Source organism: Suricata suricatta, chromosome 2 (assembly GCF_006229205.1).
Source record: "Suricata suricatta isolate VVHF042 chromosome 2, meerkat_22Aug2017_6uvM2_HiC, whole genome shotgun sequence".
NCBI lineage: Eukaryota > Metazoa > Chordata > Mammalia > Carnivora > Herpestidae > Suricata > Suricata suricatta.
In genome coordinates this window covers 12,898,376-12,919,525 of record NC_043701.1, presented here as the reverse complement: position 1 = coordinate 12,919,525, position 21,150 = coordinate 12,898,376, and the positions used below count along the sequence as shown (strand labels likewise).

At 49.2% G+C, this 21,150-nt stretch overlaps 1 protein-coding gene across 1 annotated transcript in view; it reads left to right on the top strand.

Annotated features, from left to right (window-relative positions):
* TMEM178B (transmembrane protein 178B) overlaps positions 1-21,150 on the top strand; it is a 346,410-nt gene that overhangs the window by 93,522 nt on the left and 231,738 nt on the right. The window contains exon 2 of the mRNA XM_029922516.1: positions 17,257-17,370. Within this exon, the coding sequence (XP_029778376.1) occupies positions 17,257-17,370 (114 nt within the window). The remainder of the gene's footprint in view (positions 1-17,256; positions 17,371-21,150) is intronic.

Below are 21,150 nucleotides of genomic sequence, written 5' to 3'. Positions count from 1 at the left end.
TGTTCCAAAACCATGGCTATCATGCATACTTGGAGCACTAACTCCCTGGGCTTGTGTCTTATTACTTATCTTATTACTTATCTTTATTTAGAAAATCCTAATGTATTCCATCTTCTTTAAGCAAGAAAAACATAAGTGAATAGAAATTTCTCCAGTAATAGCTGCCTGTGCTCTCTCTTAACCATTCCATTCCCACGCTGCTCCCTGGCTCCCCTGCCCCTCGACCCCTCCACTGACTTCGATTTGCCCTAGGTTCCTCCCCCTCCAGCCTCAACTTTCTCAACTTTGTTTTTCTTCCTTTCTTTTTCTTCCTTTCTTTTTTTTTTTTTTTTTTTTTTTTGAGAGAGAATGAGTGAGCACAAGTAGGGGATGGGGACGGAGGGGGGTGGGAATCTTAAGCAGGCTCCACCCCCAGCGCGGAGCTGGACGCCAGGCTCCATTTCATGACTGAGATCATGACCTGAACCGAAATCAACAGAGCCACCCAGGTGCCTCTCCAGCCCCTCCTTTAGAATGCTCCTGCCATCAGCTCTGCTTTCTGGATTCTAGGTCCCCTTCTGAAAGCCACCTTGCCAGGCTGGTGCTGCGCCAGGTCCGTTTCATTGCAGTGATTGGAGTGGTTCCTTGAGGCCTCGCAAAACTACCTAAGAGACAGCTGTCTGTCTGTCTCATCTCACTCTGCTTCTGTGTGCTAGCTGCTGATTTCAGTGAAGCCTTGAGTGCAAACCCCAAGGGGCCCAGGAGCAATGTTCATTGTACTTACAGAGGCGTTGGGTGGCCTCGCAAGGACTGGGTTACTCCATTAGGATGATTTCTCTTCGCAGCTCACTCATTTTGGATGCCTAGGGTCCCAGAGGGCATCCACTCACCACCTCTTTGCTTCTATGCACTGCAGCAGAGGTACCAGCCCCATGTGTAGGGAGAATGATGCTGCACCTGTCGCTGCAGGAGCAGGTCAAATCCAAGGGGCCAGGAAGCCAGTGTAGACCAGTAGGGCTCCAATGTGTCCTCCTCGTCCATGTCTATAGCTGTACTCTGGCTACATGCTGGTGTCTGCACAACCAGGACAGCCCCCTACCTGAGTTCTCCCTCCTTCCCACTCCAGTACTCTGGCATCAACCCAGATGATTGCCTGTGGGACCCCACCAAGCTCGGGGTCTGGAGTAGTTTTCTCCTGTTGAGTCAGCCGTGGGCTCGTTGGACAGTGGCTGGCCCCAGGCTACCCCTTCCCCCCATGTTCTATATCCCAGCGAGCTGAAGAACATGGCCGTCTTCCTTTCCCCAGCTTTCCCTGTCCTCAGCCATCCGTGACCTTCCCTCCCCTTCTCCAGCACTGATGATGCTCACCGCGTCCTTTATCCTTTGTGCTTTCCTGTGTCCCTGTCTCATTTGTCCTACTTGACATCCATCTCTGCAGGTCCAGCACCTGTGTGTGCTAGTGGAGGTGAGTGGGGTGCACAGGCATTTGTGAGGTGCTTCTGGGAGAAGATCTGCGGGAGGTGAGCCCAGCCCCCTGGGAGGGTCTCTTGCCATTAGAACTTGGATGATGTGTCTTTGGTTTTTGTTAAGGGAATGGGTGGGTTCCTTCTTGAAATGTGATTATGTTCTTCTTCAGTGGGCCCCAAAGGACTATATTTTATAGGAGAAAAAACTCAAAATACAAAAAATGGTGTAGATACAGTAGGCGGAACTCTATAGTTCTGTTTTTTCACTCAGCGTTATGTTTTGAGGACTCTTTCTGTCTTGGTCTACACAGTTCTAGGTTATTCATTTAAACTATCGTAGAATAGCCTATTGTGCAAATATAACCACATTTGCTTTTCCTATCTCCTACTTGATGGACCTTTAGGTTGATCAGTGCCGTACGGAGCATCCTGGTGCACTTCTCCTCCTTGGCACATGTGCAGGAGTCTGTCCAGGGGGCATGATTGGGAGCCACTAGACATCAACATCTCCTGTGTCTTGATTTTGGTCAAGTGTTTGTAACCATTTACTCTCCTGGCACCTGTCTGAAAGCTTTTTTTCCCCCCAAGTCTCTAACGAACATTGATGTTCTCTGACTCGGTTGGGTTTTTCTGTTTTGATTAAGTGGTAGAATGTGGGGCAGCATTTCCAGAAAGTTGAAAAGAAAAATTCCACCTTGACTTCGACCCATCATCGTCAGATTCTGGGTAGGGGACACTAAGCAGTGCCGTCCTCAAGGGTCAAAGGCTTGTCCACATGGCTACTTGTCTGGCTATGGGTGGTCACACTGTACTTGGTGCTGTGCAGAGGGATGTGTCTGTCGTCATGTCAGTGAGGGTCTCAGACGTGGGGTGGGGTGGATGGGTTGAAGGTCACTGGTATAACCCGTGTTAGAGGGGGCTGGATGTGGGAGGCAGAGCCGTCCATCCTTGAGGCAGGAGTAGGGCAGGAGGGTGTGACCAGGGTCGGAGCTTATGGGAAAAGCCCTGAGCTGGGGTAGGGGTGGGGGTGGAGGGCATGCCAGAGCTGGCTGGGAATGCACAGAAGGCAGGAGGAGACGGGCCGCTGGCAGCCATTGTCCTAGGATGTGCATTTCTCTATCAAAAACATGCCAGATATGTGCTCCCTGCATGTCTTAAAAAAACTTCACCTGGCGTCTGACCCGTATAACAAACGTGTATCTTCTGTGGATATAGTATGGCTGAAGATACAACAATAAAAGTTGTGGAGAGCTTCCGTTGTAGCAGGAGTTAAGTGCTTTACCTATATTACTTTACTCAGTTCTTACAGCGCCCCTGAGGGGATAGGTATTTGTATCCTATCCCTTTAAAGAGGAGGCACAGCGGGCTTCATTAATTTGGCCCTGATCATACACCAGAGAGTCTCAAAGCTAGGATTTAACCCCAGGCTAGCTGGCTCCAGGGCCCAGGCTCTCAACAGCAATAGTGCTGATGGACATAGCACAGAAGAGTGAAGAATTGTCTTCGTATTTTCATACTTGGGTTAGAGTTTTATTTCAACTAGTGAGTCAGGCTAAGTTAACACTTCTCTATTCTAGCCAAGCCATTTAAGTTAAACAAGAAAATGATCAATTTTGTAAAATAGAGAGGGGCCCCTGGGTGGCTCACTTGGTTAAGCACCTGACTTCAGCTCAGGTAATAATCTCAGGGTTTGTGAGTTGGAGACCCACTTCGGGCTCTGTGCTGACAGCTCAGAGCTTGCAGGCTGCTTCCAATTCTGTCTCCCTCTCTGTCAGGCCCTCCCCTGCTCTCATTCTCTGTCTCTCTCTCAAAAATAAACATTAGAAAAATTGTATAAAAAGATTTTTTTTTTTTGTAAAATAGAGGTATAGAGAAAAAATAATTTATTGGGGGCTTTCTACTTTGTTTCTGTGATCTTTAGTCTCCATCCAATTTTTAGCTAAGGCACACACAGCAAGTTGAAGAGTGAAATAATCATCTAGGTTTGGTTTCTTCTCTATCACCCAGCTTTCTCCATTCCTGCCCCAAATATGCACATGCTCACACACAGATATTCAGGGACACACACACACACACACACACGCGCGCGCGCGTGCACACACGCACAGTTGCTCAGAATTAACTGGTAAAGAAAATCAGGATTATATAACTCCCTTTTCAAATGAAAATGGGAAAACTCTGTAATCGGGATTTTCTCCCCCCCTAGCTGAAATCAAGCCTTCATTTAGCTGTTTAGAAACATCTGGGCAGCTGTCTGGATTTTTTTTTTCTTTTAACTGGTTCAGCTTGTAGGACATGACTGGCCTTTTGCCTTCCAGAGACGCACATTGGGGGTTGCAGATCCACCATCCAAAAAGCTACCCACGGTCTTTGTCCGTGCAACCGATCTTGAACCCCAACTCTGAGCAGCCCCGGCAGAGAAAGGTAGAGCCATTTTTGCTGTGACATCTGCAATTTTGGTGACTCATGAACGATCATCTTTCCTCTGAAGGAGCAGGAATGAAGAATTTCCGACTAGTTTATCTTCTCGCTGTCCCTCCCCTTTAGGACAACTGCCTCGCGCTGGATCCTTAATTTAAAGAAAATGGATGTTTCCCTCTGGCCTGAAAGCTGGGGATTCTTATCAAAAGTGACATTAAAAAAGTGCCAGCCTGGCCTCCTCCCTCTCGCCTGCCCATCCTTCATCACTCCTGCCGGTCTCCATCACTGTCTCCCCATCTCGAGGACTGTCTCCACTTCCCAGGCCCCTGGAGAGAGAGCATGAGCTCATTGTTTTCCAGTGAGAAACCAGACTTGGTCTCCTCCTCGCCTCGTTTGTCTGTCAGAGCCTGGAGATTGATGATCCTTCCAGCAGCCGAAACTGCCTGGAGGAGGGCGCTGCCTGCTCTGGGTGTCTGCACCCTGTGGGGGAGGGGCATGGCGAGGGCAGCGGAGGCTTGGGGCTCTGAACTTTCTAGAAGGTTATTAGGGCTGTGATGGGAATAAGGGAACGGGTTATTTACTACACCCTCAGCGGTGATTTAAAGCCATACCTCACCTTCTCCTTCTTTCCCAGGCAGCCCGCTTCAAGCTGGAAAATATATGAGCACATGGGGACCAGCGGCAGCCAGACCCTCACAGGAAGGCGGGCGGTGTGGGGCAAGCACGCCGACGCCTGTTCTGTATTCCCCTTCGTGAGGGGGTTCCTGTGCAATGCCATTTAAAAAATGCCATGTCAGAAACTTGCTGAGAGATTCAGCCCTGTCTCCTTTTCTGGGGGGAAAAGGCACTCAGAACCCAGGAATGTGGAAATTAGTATAAAAAGTTGATGACTGTACTAAAGAGGAGGTGACCTTTATTTATTAAAAAAATCTTTTTTAATGTTTATTTTTGAGAGAGAGCGAGAGAGAGAGAATCCGAAGCAGGCTCCAGGCTGTGAGCTGTCAGCACAGAGCCCAACGTGGGGCTAGAACTCCTAAACCATGTAATCATGACCTGAGCCAAAGCCCCACACTCCAAAGATGAAGTGACCTTTTAGCTCAGGAGGCTGTGACGTGTTTGGTGCTATTTAGATGTTGGTCAAGGAAGCTAGCCACTCAATAAAGTAAGTGAGTGAATGGAGGTGCGGCAGAGAAGGCGCCGTGCTCAGTGGGGTGACTGGGCACCAGATCCCGGTTATGACGTGAGAGGCACACAGCTGTCACCCGGCAGGGCGGCCTCCGTTCTCGTTCCTGATCGAAGTGTGAGTGCCAGATGATGGTGGACTTGGGGTCGGGGGGAGTTTCCCCAGAGGGGCCATCCTGTTCGAGAAGGGGGACCGGACTGCCAGAGGGGACACCCGAAGTGCTAGGAGCCCGGAGGTAGGTGAGCGGGGTCCAGATTTTTCAATAAAGAGAGATTGTCAGGATTCGTGATCCCAGATGAGCAGCTGAACTCGAGGGAGCTCTGGAAAACTGTCCAAAGGGCTTATGAACCAGATGGCGGCTGAGTGATCCGCAAGGAGACTGCGATGTGGAAAGCCCAAACAGGCCGAGTCAGGCTGGCCTTGTTCTCTCTCTGGCTACGTGTCTTAGGCTGATGGGGTGGATGCTACTCAGGTGGCCAAGATGCAGAAGTGGGCCTGGGGCGGTGGGCCAATCAGGGCTGTGAATTTCCGGCAGGCCCGATAGTCCTACCCAGATTGCTTTCTCTTTCTTATTTTATTTATGTAAAAAATTTTTAATGTTTATTTTTGAGAGAGATGTGGAGTGTGAGTGGGGGAGGGGCAGAGAGAGAGAGGGTGACACAGAATCTGAGGCAGGCTCCAGGCTCTGAGCTGTCAGCACAGAGCCCGACGCAGGGCTTGAACTCCCAAACTTTGAGATCATGGCCTGAGCTGATGTTGAATGCTTAACTGACTGAGCCACCCAGGTGCCCCCCCCTTTTAAAAATTGCTTATTTTGCGAGAGAGCGGGGAAAGGGAGAGAGTGTGAACAGGGGAGCAGTAGACAAAGAGAGACAGAATCCCAAGCAGGCTCTGAGCCGTCAGGGCAGAACCTGACAAGGGACTTGATCCTACGAACCGTGAGATCATGACCTGAGCTGAAATCAAGAGTTGGGCACTTAACTGACTGAACCACCCAGGCTCCCGGCTTTGTCTCTGATAGAAAACCTTGGAGGGTCTCTACTTCTGAAGAGCTTGGTTTTTCACGATTTTCTCTTCACACGTGGGGTGGAGTGCCACGCTTGTGATCGTGTCGGATGGATTTGTACCTGAGCTACGCCTCCTAACCGCTTTGTGTCTCAGGCAGCAGAGCTTTCTGAGCCTCTGAGTCCTCGGATGCAAAATGGGGATGACAACAGGACGTAACTTTTAGGATTAAATGGTATAATGCATGGTAAGGTCCTTTGTAGAGTGCCTAATACACAGAAAGCTTGTATTGAACATAGGCTATTGTGGGTTTTTTTTGAAAAATTTTTTTTTTTTTTTTGAGAGAGAGCGCAAGCAGGAGAGGGGCAGAGAGAGGGAGACACAGAATCCCAAGCGGGCCCCAGACTCTGAGCTGTCAGCACAGATCCTGATGAGGGGCCTGAACTCACAAACTGTAAGATCATGACCTGAGCTGAAGTTGGCCCCTTAACTGACTGAGCCACCCAGGTGCCCCGAGCATAAGCTATTGTTAAAACGAATAATAATACCTCAAAGCACCATTTTGGCCATCGGGAGTACAAAGATGAAAAACACAAGCCTGTCTCTCTCAAAATTATTACTGCAGATAGAAATATATGATTTAGGGGCACCTGGGTGGCTCAGTTGGTTGAGCGTCCAACTTTGGCTCAGGTCATGATCTCACAGTCCGTGGGTTCAAGCCCCGCATCGGGCTCTGTGCTGACAGCTCAGAGCCTGGAACCCGCCTCAGATTTTGTCTCCCCCTCTCTGTGACCCTCCCCCTCTCATGCTATGTGTGTGTGTGTCTCTCTCTCTCTCAAAAATAAATGTTAAAAAAAATTTTTTTAAAGCAATATATGATTTATATACAAAGCACTGTGTTATAGTTAGTAGCCAGCTGAAGGTGGCTGAGCCCTGGGTGAGGGGAGGGGCCGGAAGTGTGCTGGGGGATGATTGGGGTGCGGGCAGATGGGAGCAGGCATTTTGAGAATGAAATTGCCTGGGCGTGAATCCGAGAGACCCCCCTGCCCCCCAACACTGCTCATAAACATTTATGTAACATGGACGGAAGGAATGAAATGTTTAGGAGTTTTGGCCGTGCAGTGCACACAAACATTGAAAGGCCGTGCCAATCCCACAGGCACGAAAACAAAGCACACCAAGTGGATTGCATTTGAAAGCAGGAGAAACAAAAACATAACCCTTTTCCTCAGTTTCGAGAAAAACCTTTCTGGCTAGGCAGCAGCAGCCACAAGCCTTGCAAATCCTTGGGCTCCGAACATCTGGGAGGAGCAGAAGGCGCTGCGAGGAGGTGAGGGGGGTGGGGTTTCTTGACATCCGGGGTTTGTGATGAGCTGCCCCCAGACTGGCAGAGCTCCTGCCAGCATTGCTGGTTGGTTGCGGTCCCCAGGGGGTGTCGTCAGCCCTGGCCCCTTCTGTCCCACCTGCCGACAGGACTGGGGGGGTGGGGTACTCCACTGGTCTGCCCTCCTTGAACCCTTGAACCCCTGTGGAGTGTCGCTGGTTTGCTTCCTCACCCTTTCATCAGGGACATGCTTCTGATCTCACACCGTGAATTCCCTACCCTCTACCCCCACTCTGGTGGCCGCTGAGGTACTCAACATGGACCATGCTAATAATCCGATGACGGTGTTCCTGACACGCTCCGGGGAAAGCTCCCCACTTCCTCTCCTTGCTAAGAGGTCGTCTTTTTAAAAAAAAAAAAAAATGCCCTTTAAAAAAGAGGTCAAGGCTTAAAGCTTTAGGTGGTTTCATCCTTTTTTTTTAATGTTGGTTTTCACTTTTTGTTCCACGTGTTTCTAGTTTCTACTTAATTTTTGCAGTTATTAAGTACAGAGCACAGGCCTCTGGCTAGAAGGGGGAGGAGGGGTGGTCAGTCCTGGGGAGGGGGTGGGGTGGCAGACCCGTGAGCGAGCCCGCAAGGCTGGGGCCAGGACAGGCTGAGGCTGGGGCGTTCACACTTGGCCCCGAGAAAGAGGAACAGCAGACAAGACATGTGTGACTGTCCTTCTTCCCCTTCTTTCTTCCTTCCCTGGGGAAGGCATGGGTCCCGTCCACCTATAAGACACTAGGGCTGCACAATAGCCCTTCTTCCCGGTGACCCCAGCAGTGGGTCGTTGCAGCTGTGACAGCGCTCTGCACCCACTGAGAGCCACTGGCTTTCCTCCCGGCGGCTGAGGGGCTCTGGGGGGTGGGCTTCGTCTGTCCTCACTGTCTCCTCCGGTTAAACGGGGCGATCACTGGAGTGTTCGCTTCAGTGGGTTGTTGTGAGGCCGACTTGGGATGAAACAGGAGCATTCTTGCGTGGCGGGCATTGAATAGACTCTCAAAGAAGAAACGCTGCAGGGGAGGAAGGCTGTGGACCCTCCAGAGTGGTCCAGTAGCCCCCCCCCCCCCCACCGTCTTAGGGGGCCTAAATATCAAGAGAAGGACACAATATAGAAGCTGAGACAGAAAGAGAAGAGCCTCCTTGAGGCCCTAGGTGCCAGTGCGACCCCTGGAAGGTGACTTCAGGATTACATTAGACCAATTCCTTTTACTTAATACCATCCACACTCCTTTCAAGTGTATAAACCACATTCTCAACACCCTTTGAGGTTATCATTCTTAGTCCCGCTACCACAGTACGGCCTGCATCAGGAATCTGGGGAAGTTCCCGGGAAACGGGAGGGAGGAGGAGCCGGGCAGTGGGCAGTCCTGAGCTGCCTGCGGATGTGAGCCCCGCCTGTGGTCCCTCTGCGTCCTGTGCAGAGTGGGTCTTGTGCTTCCCCCCCTGGGGGCTGGGGCATTTGCTCTCTGGCTCTCACTCCCTTGGTTCAGGGCTGCTCTCACCTCCTGGTCTTCTGTAGGGGCCTGGTGTGGACTAAGTGGGCTTGCGGAGCGTGTTGAGGCAGGGAGACTTGGTGAGTGCTGTCTGCTTTCCTGGGAGTGCCTACTGTGGCTGCCGTGGGCATCTGGGGTGCCCCGAGGGTGCCCCGAGGCCCTGCTCTGGTTCTGTCCACAGAGATCCACAAGGGATGGTGCAGACACGGCTCCCAGATAGGCACTTGACCCTGGTGTTGCTTTGCCCATAGCTCCCAGACGTGGCTTCTGAGGGGAGGCCAGCAGTTACTCAGAGCCAACGACTTCATTTACCTTATAGATCATTTGATCAGTAACAGATCCTGATCTCCGTGCTTCATTCATCCAAATGTATATGGAGGTCCTTGCTGTGCGCCAGCTGCTTTCCTGGCCCCGGGGGAAAAAGTGTAAAGAAGAGGCACGGTTTCTGATTGTGATGAGCTCACAGTTCAGTGGCAGAAACTGTTCTTTGAATACAAAAAGCTTTGGGGTGAAAAGAATCTGGGAAAGTCTGCCTGCCGTAGCTGTCCCTTCTAGAGGGAGTACGGGAGTCACAACATGCATTAGGATTCTCTTAACATTCTGCAATAAGTGAACCATTTAAACGTTTAACCCAACTTTTCCTAAATGCATTTCACTGTCACATACCCAACCTGCCTCATTCCACTTTTCCTGCAGTTTTATTGAAATATGATCAATATCCGTATCATATGAGTTCAAGTTATGTAACGTGCTGCTTTGATACATGTAGATATCGTGAAATGATCACAGCAAGTCTAGTGAACATCCGTCACCTCACGTCGTTGCCAAGTTTTTTCTTGTGATGAGAACTTCTAAGATCTACTCTTAGCAACCTTCAAATATACATCATTAACGCGAGTCATCATGCTGTGTATTGTATTTCCAAGTTTTTTGTAACTGGGCTTGTACCTTTTGACTGCCTTCACTCAGTAACACTCATCCCCCCTTGCCTCTGTCATCCACCAGTCTGTTCTGTTACTATGTGCTTGGTGATTTTAGAACCCACCTATAAGTGAGATCCTATAGTATTTGTATTCTTCTGTCTGACTTCGTTTAGCAAAGTGTTTCGAAGGCCAATTGATGTGGTTGCAAATGACAGGATTTCCTTTTTTATGGCTGTACATACATACATACATACATGCATACATCTCTCACGTTTTCTTTGTCCATTCGTCCACTGGTGGGAACTTGGGTTGTTTCCGTGCCTTGGTGGTTGTGACTGGTGCTGCGGTGAGCATGGGCGTACAGATGTCTATTCAAGGTAGTGATTTCAGGGGCGCCTGGCTGGTTCAGTCCACAGAGCATGTGTCTCTTGGTCTCAGGGGTTGTGAGTTTGAGACCCATGCTGGGTGTGGAGATTACTTAAAAATTAAAAAGTGATTCATGGAAAAAGATAGTATTTTCAACTCCTTCAATACCTACCTGGGATTGCTAGGTCATATGGTAGTATTCTTTTTTAATTTTGGGGGGAGCTACCATACTGCTTTCCGTAGTGGCTGGACCACTCACGCACTTTTCACGTGAGGAAATTCCCATGTCTCCGTCTTTCCTCGAGCCTGCCCCCTGAAGTTGTGGGTTTGTTTTTGCTCATGCCATTTACCTCGGTGTTGGTGACTCCTTGCTACCCATTGGAGGCCCTCCTTTTATTTTTATTTAAAAATTTTTAATGTTTGCTTATTTTGAGAAAAAGGCACGTCGAGGAGAGAGGAGTGGAGAATCCCAGGCAGATTCCACGCTGTCAGCACTGAGCCCAAAGTGGGGTTTAAATCCATGCAACTGTGAGATCATGACCAGAGCTGAGATCAAGAGTCAGACACTTAACTAACTGAGCCACCCAGGCACCTAGGCCCTCCCCTGCTTTTTAAAGTTTATTTATTTTGAGAGAGAGAGAAAGCACATGTGTAAGCAGGAGAGGGACAGAGAGAGAAAGGGAGAGAGAATTCCTAACAGGCTTCGTGCAGTCAGCACAGAGCCTGAATCAGGTCTCAAACTCACAAACTGTCAGATTATGACCTGGAGGGGCAGCCCCTTTTAAAGCTCTCTTAGAACAGTATTTGATCCAAAGGAATGACTCTCTCATGGAAGAATTTAAAGCACTATGGCACTCATTCAGGGAAGATAATTTTCGATGGAGTGGGGGTGGATCCCAGTGTCATCTCTAAAATTATTTTGCCTGGGACACCTGGGTGGCTCAGTTGGTTAAGCATCTGACTTAGGCTAGGTCATGACCTCACTTCTCGTGGGTTCGAGCTCCGCATCAGGCTCTGTGCAGACAGTGTGAAGCGTGCTTGTGATTCTCTCTGTCCCTCCCCACTTCTACTTTCTCTTTCTCTCCAAATAAAGAAATAAACTTAAAAAAAAATCACTTTGCTTAAGCAGAGTCTTTCTTAATTTCTATAAGCCTCCCTCAAGTGCCCAGGAAGCCAGGTCTTGCTGATTGCAGAGGCACAGGAGACAAAAGCCATCCACTGGTGTCCTCGAAAGGCGTGACTGGAGCCCAGAAGTGCGTGCTGGCGTGCCGTCTCTGCCTCTCCCTTCCCTGGTCTGATTCCTCGTATGTCCAATGTAGGTCAGAGCTCTTGCTGTGCCAGCTTGTGAGGGTTATTGTGTGTGGAACTTTCTCTCTCGTTCTATATATAAATCTATAGATCTATGTATTTATGTGTGTATATAGAATGTACAAGGCGTGATGGAAATGTCAGTTGCTATTGTAATTTCTGACCTCCTTTGGCGTTGTCCCCTTAGAGTAAGTAGTCTTAGGGTAGCAGTTGAGAGTAATAACTAATAATCTTTTTTTCTAAGTTTATTTAATCTATTTTGAGAGAGAGAGAGAGAGTGCGAGCGTGAGCAGGCGAGGACACAGAGGGAGAGAGAGAGTCCCCAAGCAGGCTCCATGCTGTCAGTGAGGAGCCTGATGCAGGGCTTAAACTCATGAACCCATGAGACCATGACCTGAGCTGAGATCAAGGGTCAGATCTTAACCTACTGAGCCACCCAGGCAACCCACGTAATAACTAGTACTTAGCACTGACTGTGTGCACGGAGGACTTAATGTGAGTTAAAACACACTTAGGGCTTGGGTCCTAAAGGAGTAGACATGGAGAAGAAAGATAGGAACAGTTTCCCACTCTTCCTGGTCTTTGGGCTTTCCCTGGCAGGGGGAGGGGGAGGGGAGGAGGAGGCGGCTGGTGTTGGGGTAAGAAAGTGATGGCTTTAGAAGGAGAGAGGCCCAGGGAGATTGAGGGGGGCAAGGGAGGAAAGAGAAAACAGGGGAGTGAGCTGGATGCCTTGGATCCCCCCTCTCGCACCTGCTCTCTGCTTCTGGTCCCCCCACCCCTTCCAGCTTCTGGCGGATTCAGTTACTAGGGGAGGGAGGAGGAAGAGGTGTGTGTTTATCCTGGGTCACCTCACCACAGCTTGGCTGTGACTTCTGCCCAAGGTCACATCACCTCTCTTCATACGGCCGCTCTTTAGGTTCTGGTGATGACTCCCAGTGCCTCTCCAGGCTTGGGGTTCTACCACCCCCATCTGTTGCCAGCCCCAGGTCCCTGCACCATCCGTTGCTGGCCTGTTTACACCCTGTACTCAGCTTTGTAAATTTCCCGTTCTTGAAACTCATTTGAAACTACCCATTTGGGTATCCTGTCTGTCTGGGGGCCCAGTGTGGCAGATTGGAAGGTCACCAGCTCAGAAGGCTCATCTCAGATAAAGGCTTACAGTGACCTCACTCCTGAGGGTGCCCCTGCCGTACCCAGGCTGAGGTCTCTGCGCTGGAACGTAGGAGTCGGGAAGACAGCTTTGACCTTCTCTCCTGGGAGGAGCTTCTCTGCTGCATCCTAGGTAGCCCCCCTGGATTGTTGCAGGAAAACCTATTTGTATTGGGAAGCCCACATTCTGGGCACACGAATTTGGTGCCCAGATGGTGCCTGTATTTACAAAAGCCCAGCACACTGACAGGACCTGCAGATACACGGATAAATATTTTGCCTTTCTTCTTGGGCAATATTTGAGTCTTTCAAATTTAATTGCTGTCAAAGACAGGAGGCTTGCTTCCCTGAAGCAAAGCAAACAGTGAGGCCTCCAGCAGGGCCGCTGGGGCAGCTGCAGTCAGGCTGTCTGGCCGATCACCTGCAGTGCCTGTAGGCCAGCCCTTGCCTCCTGCCCGCTCTTGCCAGGTGTCAGGTGGCCGGGTGGGCTGAGGGCAAGGGAGACTGAGGGAGGTGGCTGTGGCCGGCCTGGAGCCTGTGGCTGCTGGCTGAGTTTGTTTTGAGTCTGAGCGAACCTGATCTTAGCCAAGAAATCAGATACTTGTCTCAGACTTTAGGGACGGGCCCCAATCTGGCTATTTCCGGCCAGATCTCCGTTTGTTCAAGTAGTTACTGGGGGGGTTCTTGTCACAGTTCTTGACCCTTTGTTTCCCTCTCATCTTTCTTCTTGAAAACAAAACAAAAACAGGGGTGCTGGGTGGCTCAGTCGGTTAAGTGTCTGGCTTCGGCTCAGGTCCTGATGTCACGTTTGTGGGTTCGGGCCCCGCATCGGGCTCTGTGCTGACAGCTCAGAGCCTGGAACCTGCTTTGAAATCTGTGTCTCCCTCTCTCTCTGCTCCTCCCCCACTCCCACTCTGTCTCTGTCTCTCAAAAATAAATAGACCTTGAGAAATATTAAAACAAGCATGGGAAACCATTCTTGTCCCTGACCTAGTTGCCCCCTGGATTACATTTGCAAAGTGCAGCGAGAGGCTGTTCCGTGCACATATGGGTTTTTTCTACCTCACTGTGACCAAATAAACCTCTCTTTACGTTGTTGGGAAAGGGAAGAGGTGTTTGCTGTAGACTCAGTTCTGCGACAGTCCCCTCCTTCAATTATATTCCGATTTGCCTTACTTATTTTCGTCCCTTGCACAGAGCAGAAGCAGTCGGGTTCTGTGCCCACTGAGGTGTCCCAGAGGGCGCCACATAGCGTTCATTCCTTTGTTCTGAGTGCGCGTTACTGGTGTTCACCCTGCTCTGGGGGCCCGGGAGATAGGGATGAATGGAATAGACCGGCCCCTGCCCTTGAGGAACTCATAATCTGGTGGGAGGGGGAGTGGTGAGGCATGTCGACAGCTGGATCGCAGCCCATCAGCGTGCCTGGCACAGTAGGGCAGGAGCGCGGGGGGAGGGGGGCGGTGAAAAGGGTCCTGGCCCAACAGCTACTGCTCCTCTGTTGCCAGGCACAGGTGCCGTCTTGGCCACTTCTGAGAGCTGTGTATCGGGTGCAGAGTCCTGACGGATATGGCTGGTTCGGGGCAGGCCACCGGGTGGGCACTTCCTGCCTGAGGAGCCTGAGGTTTATCCTGTGTGTAAAAGAGACCACAGTTTCCTCTCTGGAATGCAGCCCAGCAGTGGCGTGGAGGGAAGCTTTGGGCAGGCGATTCTGGGTTCTAATCCTGGCACTGCTATTTCCTTGGGCAAGTCGCCTTCTCTTTTTGAGCCTCCATTTTCTCATTTGTTGAAAATAGGATCATATCGGGGTGCCTGGGTGGCTCAGTCAGTTAAGCGTCCGACTTTGGCTCAAGTCATATCTCACAGTTTGTGAGTTCGAGTCCCACATCAGGCTCTGTGCTGACAGCTCAGAGCCTGGAGCCTGCTTCGGATTCTGCATTTCCCTCTCTCTCTGCTCCTCCCCTACTCATGCCCTATCTCTCTCTCTCTCAGAAATAAACAAACTTAAAAGAAAAAAAAGAGAAATAGGATCATATTGTGCCGATGATCATAGGAGAACCTATGTAAGTGGGTGGTGTTGAGGATTAAGTAAGGCCGTATCCATAACAGAGTTTTCTGCCATGGGGATGAGTATAGACGGGCAGGATTACAAGTGGGTTGGGGAGGTTGGTTCCTTCCCAGGGAGGCTGACAGGGCCCAGGCAGCTGCATCTCTATCCTGGGGAGCCGTGCGCAAATCTCTTCTGTGTGTGCCATGATGTGAGTAAAGTTGGAAACTGTTGGTTTATGTACAAAGCAATTGGCAAGCCTTTCCCGCAAGTAAGCCCTGAGTAAATGTGGCTGTTTGTTGAGCTGGGGCGTCATATTCATATAACTACGGTAGAGTTATATGAGGGTGAGGATGCAGAGGATGGGCTGGCTTCCAGGGACATTTCTTTCTTTTTCTTTTTTCTTTCTTTAATGTTTATTTTTGAGAGGGGGGAGGGGCAGAGAGAGAGGGAGACACAGAATCCAAAGCAGGCTCCAGGCTCTGAACTGTCAGCACACAGCCCGACATGGGGCTTGAACTCAAGAACCTTGAGATCATGAGCTGAGCCAAAGTAAATGCTTGACTGACTGAGCCACCCAGGTGCCCCTTCCAGGGACATTTCTGAGGTAGAACTGACAGAATTTGGTGACCAATGGATGTCAGGGAGAAGGGACCCCGCTAGAGGTTCGGAGGGCATTGGGGAGGGTTGGGGGACTTAGTATGTGCAGAATGGATGGGAGGTGATGCTGTTCGTGGAGACTTATGGAGAGTAGAGCATGCGGGTGTAGGTATGAGCATGAGTTGAGACGGTCTGAGATATCGCTTTTCCAAGAGGCACAGCAAAATAGCAGGTTAGGGAAGAAGGGAGACGGGGTGGGGATGTGGTCAGGGTGAATGCTGGGGCCATATGTGAGTGGCTTCAGGACATTTATAAGCTTAGGAGACAAAGGCAGAGGAGGTGAAAAATGAAAGGAAAAGCGTGTGCAACCCTTTGCCCAAACTTTGCCTCTTTGAGCAGCGTCTGTCCCGTCAGGGGTGTGTCTGCCAATAACTGGCAGTTGGGCAGTTGCCTGGATATGATTTATGATAAGGCATCGGTTTCAGGAGAGGCACGTTCTAAACGATCGTGCTCCACCGACTGCCAGGCTCCCTGCTGACAGTGAGCTGGGGGGGTCAAACAATTCAATCAGGTGCCACCACTTATAAATTAAAAATCAGTGAGGTGCAAAATGGATTGCCATCAAAATCTATTCGGGTGCAAAACCAAATTTTAAAACCCCTAACCTTTAAAAATCCCTTCTTTCCTGATTCTTTACGATCTCCCGACACTGGGTTTTAATATCCCTCAGATATGCAAGCATCAGTCCACGTGCCTGCAGGAGAGCAAAGGTAACAAGCAAGGAGCTCCTAATTGTTCCTTTCTTTCAGAATCTGCAAACTTGGTGGGGTTAGGAGTCAATACCTGTTCGAGTCTCAGAGGCCATGGTTCTCAAACATAGGGGTACGACAGAATCACCTGGAGGGCTTATTAAAATTCAGATTGCAGCTCTACCTCTGAGTTTCCAATTCAGCAGATTGAGGGGTAGGCTGAGCAAATTAGATTTCTAGCAAGTTCCCAGAGGATGCCGATGGTCCCAGGACCACATTTTGAGAAACTCTGCTCTAAGATGTAGACTTATTTTGATAATTTGACTAGCAAAGCATGCATGCCAACTTAGCAGTAAAGGTTCTATTGGACCAAGTGTTGAGTGTGTTAAGGAGCCCTATTTTTTTTCCAGGAAGCTTGAGAAGAGGCTGGTGCAAGGAGATGGACCTTGATTTGAGTGCTTTGTACTTAGAGGCGAGGTTAGGGCATGGGGCAGAGAAGAGGGCAGAGGCGCCTCTGGCTCCCCATTCTGCGAGGCCATGTGTGCCACCGACACAGAGGACATCATTGAGGCAAAGCCTGTTCTGTATCGGTCCCTGGGTACAAACTGTTACTGTCTCTCTCCCTCTTTTTTTTTTCTTTTAAGTTTCTTTATTTATTTTGAAAGATAGAGAGCATGCAGAAATGGGGAAGGGGCAGAGAGAGGGAGAGGGTATCCCAAGCAGGCGCTGCACCACCAGTGCAGAGCCTGACGTGGGGCTCGAACTGACGAACTAGGAGATTATGACCTTGCTGAAGTTGGTCGCGGTCGCTTGACCTACTGAACAGGCATTCCCATTACTGTCTCTTGATGTGAAACTTCTTCCAATGACTTGAAAATTGATTTTCTTAAGATTAAAGAACCAAGGACACTACTTTCTTAGCAAGTTGGGATTGGCCTACACTTTGGCTCTTCCCATCTCTGAATGATGCCAGAGAGGTATTTTTTTTCCTATCTAAATCAGTGTTTGACTTCAGTACTGCTCTCTGGAGAGTAGACATTACTTTCTGGAGTCAAAGTTCCTGCCTTGTCTAAACTGTAGGTATCACCAGGCCCGATATGAAACCAGTCTCTCTCCTCAGGACAGAAATATGGATCCCAGAAACTGCCCCAGACGTGGTTCCTGTCTCATTAATGTTTGATTTCCTGTCTCTCTTTGCCAGGAGAAATTGAGCGATGCACGTACATCAAATACCACTACTCCTCAGCCACCATCCCCAGGAACCTCACTTTCAACATCACGAAGACCATCCGCCAGGATGAGTGGCACGCCCTTCGTAAGTACACCTGAGTTTCTTTCTTTGGCGATGACCTTTGGAGGTCACAGAGGTTTGGACACCCATCAACAGCCTGATCTGGACAAATGGATAGACGTTGTTGGCCTTTGGACAGTCTCAGAGCAGGATGGTGATTCCTTAAACTGTCCACGCCTGGGGCTCAGAATTGCCTCTGTTGGCTTTGATTGCATTAGATTTAAAGAGTTTGCTTCTAAAAGTAAAAATGAAAAATGCCCCCCAAACAACCCAAGAAACAAAAAGCAACTAACAGACAATGATTAGTAATCTTACTTCATTACTTGGGTAGGTGTTTCAGATTTCACCTGCCTAATGAAACTGCCTCCTGGGATCTAACTTGAACCTGTCTCCAAGTTGCCTGGGGTATCATCATGGCAACCTGCAAAATCCCTCGTGGTATTCTTTCTACCTGGCAAGGCCAGCTGGGGGTTGCGTGTCACGCAGTGTTGGCAGATGCATTGAGGTGGGTCGCTGAGGGGTAGGATCTCCTCCTCAACGTATGTGTTTCTGTTTCCCCACGAATGAGAGGCTTTGGGACCCAGTTCACATGTGATGATTCAGCAGAGGTCAGAAAATCTGCCTGCATTGTTTAGGGAGTTTCTTTGTCAGGGACCCTTTGGGACGTAAATCATGATAGGAGGAGGACTTAATGAGCAAACGGTTGCCTATTTTTATTTTTCTGTTCCATGGGGATATCCTGCCTGTCTCTGTCAGAGATGTTCTTGTTTGCTGCTGACATCTCTTCATGACATCTCACACTGTTAGTAAGCTCCGTGCTGCCTCTCTTGAATTTGTTGGTTCTTTCCTTTTGCAGCATTTCCCCCCACATAAGGTCACAAGGCTAAAATCCAATTTACATTTGTGTGCGAAGGAGGGTGTTTTATTGTTGGTTAAATTGTTTAGTCAACGTAGAAGGGTGAAGACCTCTTTTTTCCTTCAGTGTTGTGGATGAGTGGGGTCCACTGGGTATATTCTACTTGTTAGTTTGACTTTAATCAAACAACTGTAGGGAGGTGAGAGAGGTAAGTAAAATAAAACCAGAGCAATGATTCATTGGTTTTGGGAGTGGTGGGGAGATTGTGACCAGGTGTCTGGATGATTATTACTGCCACTGGCCTGAAATGATGGGCAGGTATCAGTGGTTGGGAAGGCATCAACAAGTTGTTGCCTTCAAGCTTTGACGTTACTAGAGACACTAACCAGAACATGGGGACAGAGAGCTCCCATATACTAGATATTGAGGTAGGCATATTGCATACTTCCTTAATTTTAATGTAAGGTTTGCCTTAGACATACTCGTAATCACGGTTATTAATTTCTTTTTTGGAGGTAGGCACATACAGAGCCAAATATATAAATATCTGAAAATGATTGCTTATTTTCTACTTTACCTTGGTCTACTGTAACAGAAGCCCATGGTAGATGTTCAAGATTCGTGATAAGCCACGTTGAATAACCACTTGAATATAACTTAAGTTATGGGGCTCATAACAGAATTAGAGAAGGAAGAAGTGCTTGGCACAGCTTCACTTCATATTTACTCAGTTCAACCTGTTACTCGGTTTTTCTATGTACCAGCCCCGTAGTGGGTACTGAGACCACAGAGAACTCTTCCAGAGAGCTCACATCTGGAGGTAGAGGCGGCGGGGGGAGGGGGAGAGACACATCCACAAAGCAAATAATTACAAGGCAGTGTGATAATTACAATACAGCATAATTGTTTTAAACAATGAAGATAGTTGGTGAGTGGTTTTCAGCAAGAAGGAGAATTATTTTAGTGTAAACTGCATGGATGCATTTTGAGGGAAACCGGAAGGATGCTTTTGGCTGCACGTAGTAGATAGATTTCAAACAGATGACCCACTGCAGCGCCGCTGAAATTGTTCCACAGTGTTGGCAAAGACGGAGAGAAGAGGCTAATGCTATGGTCTGTGGAATCTTCTCTGAGTCCATTGTCTCTGGGGTCCTTGTTCCAAAACTGTGTGGTGCCGTTGGGTTCTGCAAAATCTAGTGTACAGTGTATGCTTGTGAACAGATCTATTTTTAACTGATAAAAGCTATCTCAGCAACTGATAGGCAGAAGTTTTTGGCATCCGGTGGTGGGTGAAGTGGAGGATACTCTTTGGTGAGGGATTTATCAGCCTATTTCACACGGTAGCCTAATGGGCTATTATTAAGCAGGCAGAGAATGATGACGGCTATTTTAAGCCAGAGGGGAGGTGAGTATCCGTAATATCTAAAGTTAGTGCTAAGTATAATTGGCGATGCCGGCATAATGGGGAAGGAGAGTTAATGTCACTTTTAATCTTCAAAGCTCGGGTATTGATCTGAAGTGGGAAGAGGGCTCATAAGCCCCCTTTGAAACAAGGTAGAAACTACCAAGACTGGCAAACCCCTATGATCAAGCTTTGGAAATGAAAAAAAAAAATCCGACTCTGATTTCTTATTAGAGAGTTCTGTACTCTCATTCTGCAAATGGGACGAAATAATTCCATTTGATACTAGGCTGATTATCATTTTGAAATTTGACAACAATATCTTACATTCTATAACTTTTCACCGTAGTAATATTTGCCACAGGTGGAAAGTTAAGTTTCTTTTTTTCTGAAATAACTGGCAAATATTTTGGATTTTGGTTAAGCCAGGGTTATACATTTTTCATTAGGATTTTGCATGTGGTTATCACCCATTGGAGTGGGGAATTTTTTTTTTCCAAATAGGAACAGCACAGTTTGGCTTAAAACTATGTTGTGGTTTTTGAACAGGGAACCCCAACAGCGGGAGGCTTAACTGTTTGGCTGAGAGCTCATTCACTTCATGGCCAAGTGAATAGTGGGTAAAAGAATAAAATGATTTGTAGGTCACTAGGTTTATAGATCCAAGTGGAAAGAGATAATAGCCATTGTGGCAAATAAGGGCCAGAGTCAAACGTGTGTGTGTGTGTTTGGGGTGGTCTCTGAGGTTCCACCGGTGAGGTACTGTGTGTGCTTGTCCTTCCTGCCATGGCCACCTTCCCACGCTGGCCAGAGCTCCCCAGGAGAAGGCAGACCTCCTTCCAGAACTGGGACTGTGCCTTCATTCTGCCCAGGCCTGGCTGTCTGCCCGCGGCAGCCTACTTGCCTTTCCATCTACCTGCTGCCCTCCCGTTAGGTTCCAGGGACACCGAGCGGCGATTGTCCGGCCCCCATGTGCCCCAGGTACACTGCCCTTCTGACCCAGACCCTCCTGCCTCCACCCACCTCAAGGGCTGCAGGAGGACAATGAATGTGGCCGCGCCCGTGAGGATGGGCCAGTGTCTGCAGGAGACGTGGTTGGCTAGTGCCACTCTCTGGGTGTGTCGTCTGATCTTATGTTTTGAGTATGACAAAATCAGGTTAGCAGGCTGGCACCTCAAACGCAGCCACTTCCTCTTCTCACTGGAAAGCATCCCCACAGTTTTTTGATGGTCTGCAGTTGAGTCTCGGGTTGCAGCCCTTGTCGGGAGAATCATGTCTTCCTGCAGCCCCCAGGGGTCCCTGAAGCCATCCCAAGCGGCTTTGCCTTTTGCTCTGTGTGCCACTGGTGTCCCTTTGGCATGCCCTCTTGGCATAGCTAGAGGCTGCAGGTGGCCATTGGCAGGGCAGGGGAGGTGGCAGGGAGGGAAGCCTCGGTGGCCTGTGATAGAGCCCCGAGAGCCAGGAGGCCGAGGGAGCAGGGTCTAAGAAGACATCACTGAGAGATCGGTGCTTCTGCAGGAAGGAGCGGGGACAGGCTGGACCTGCC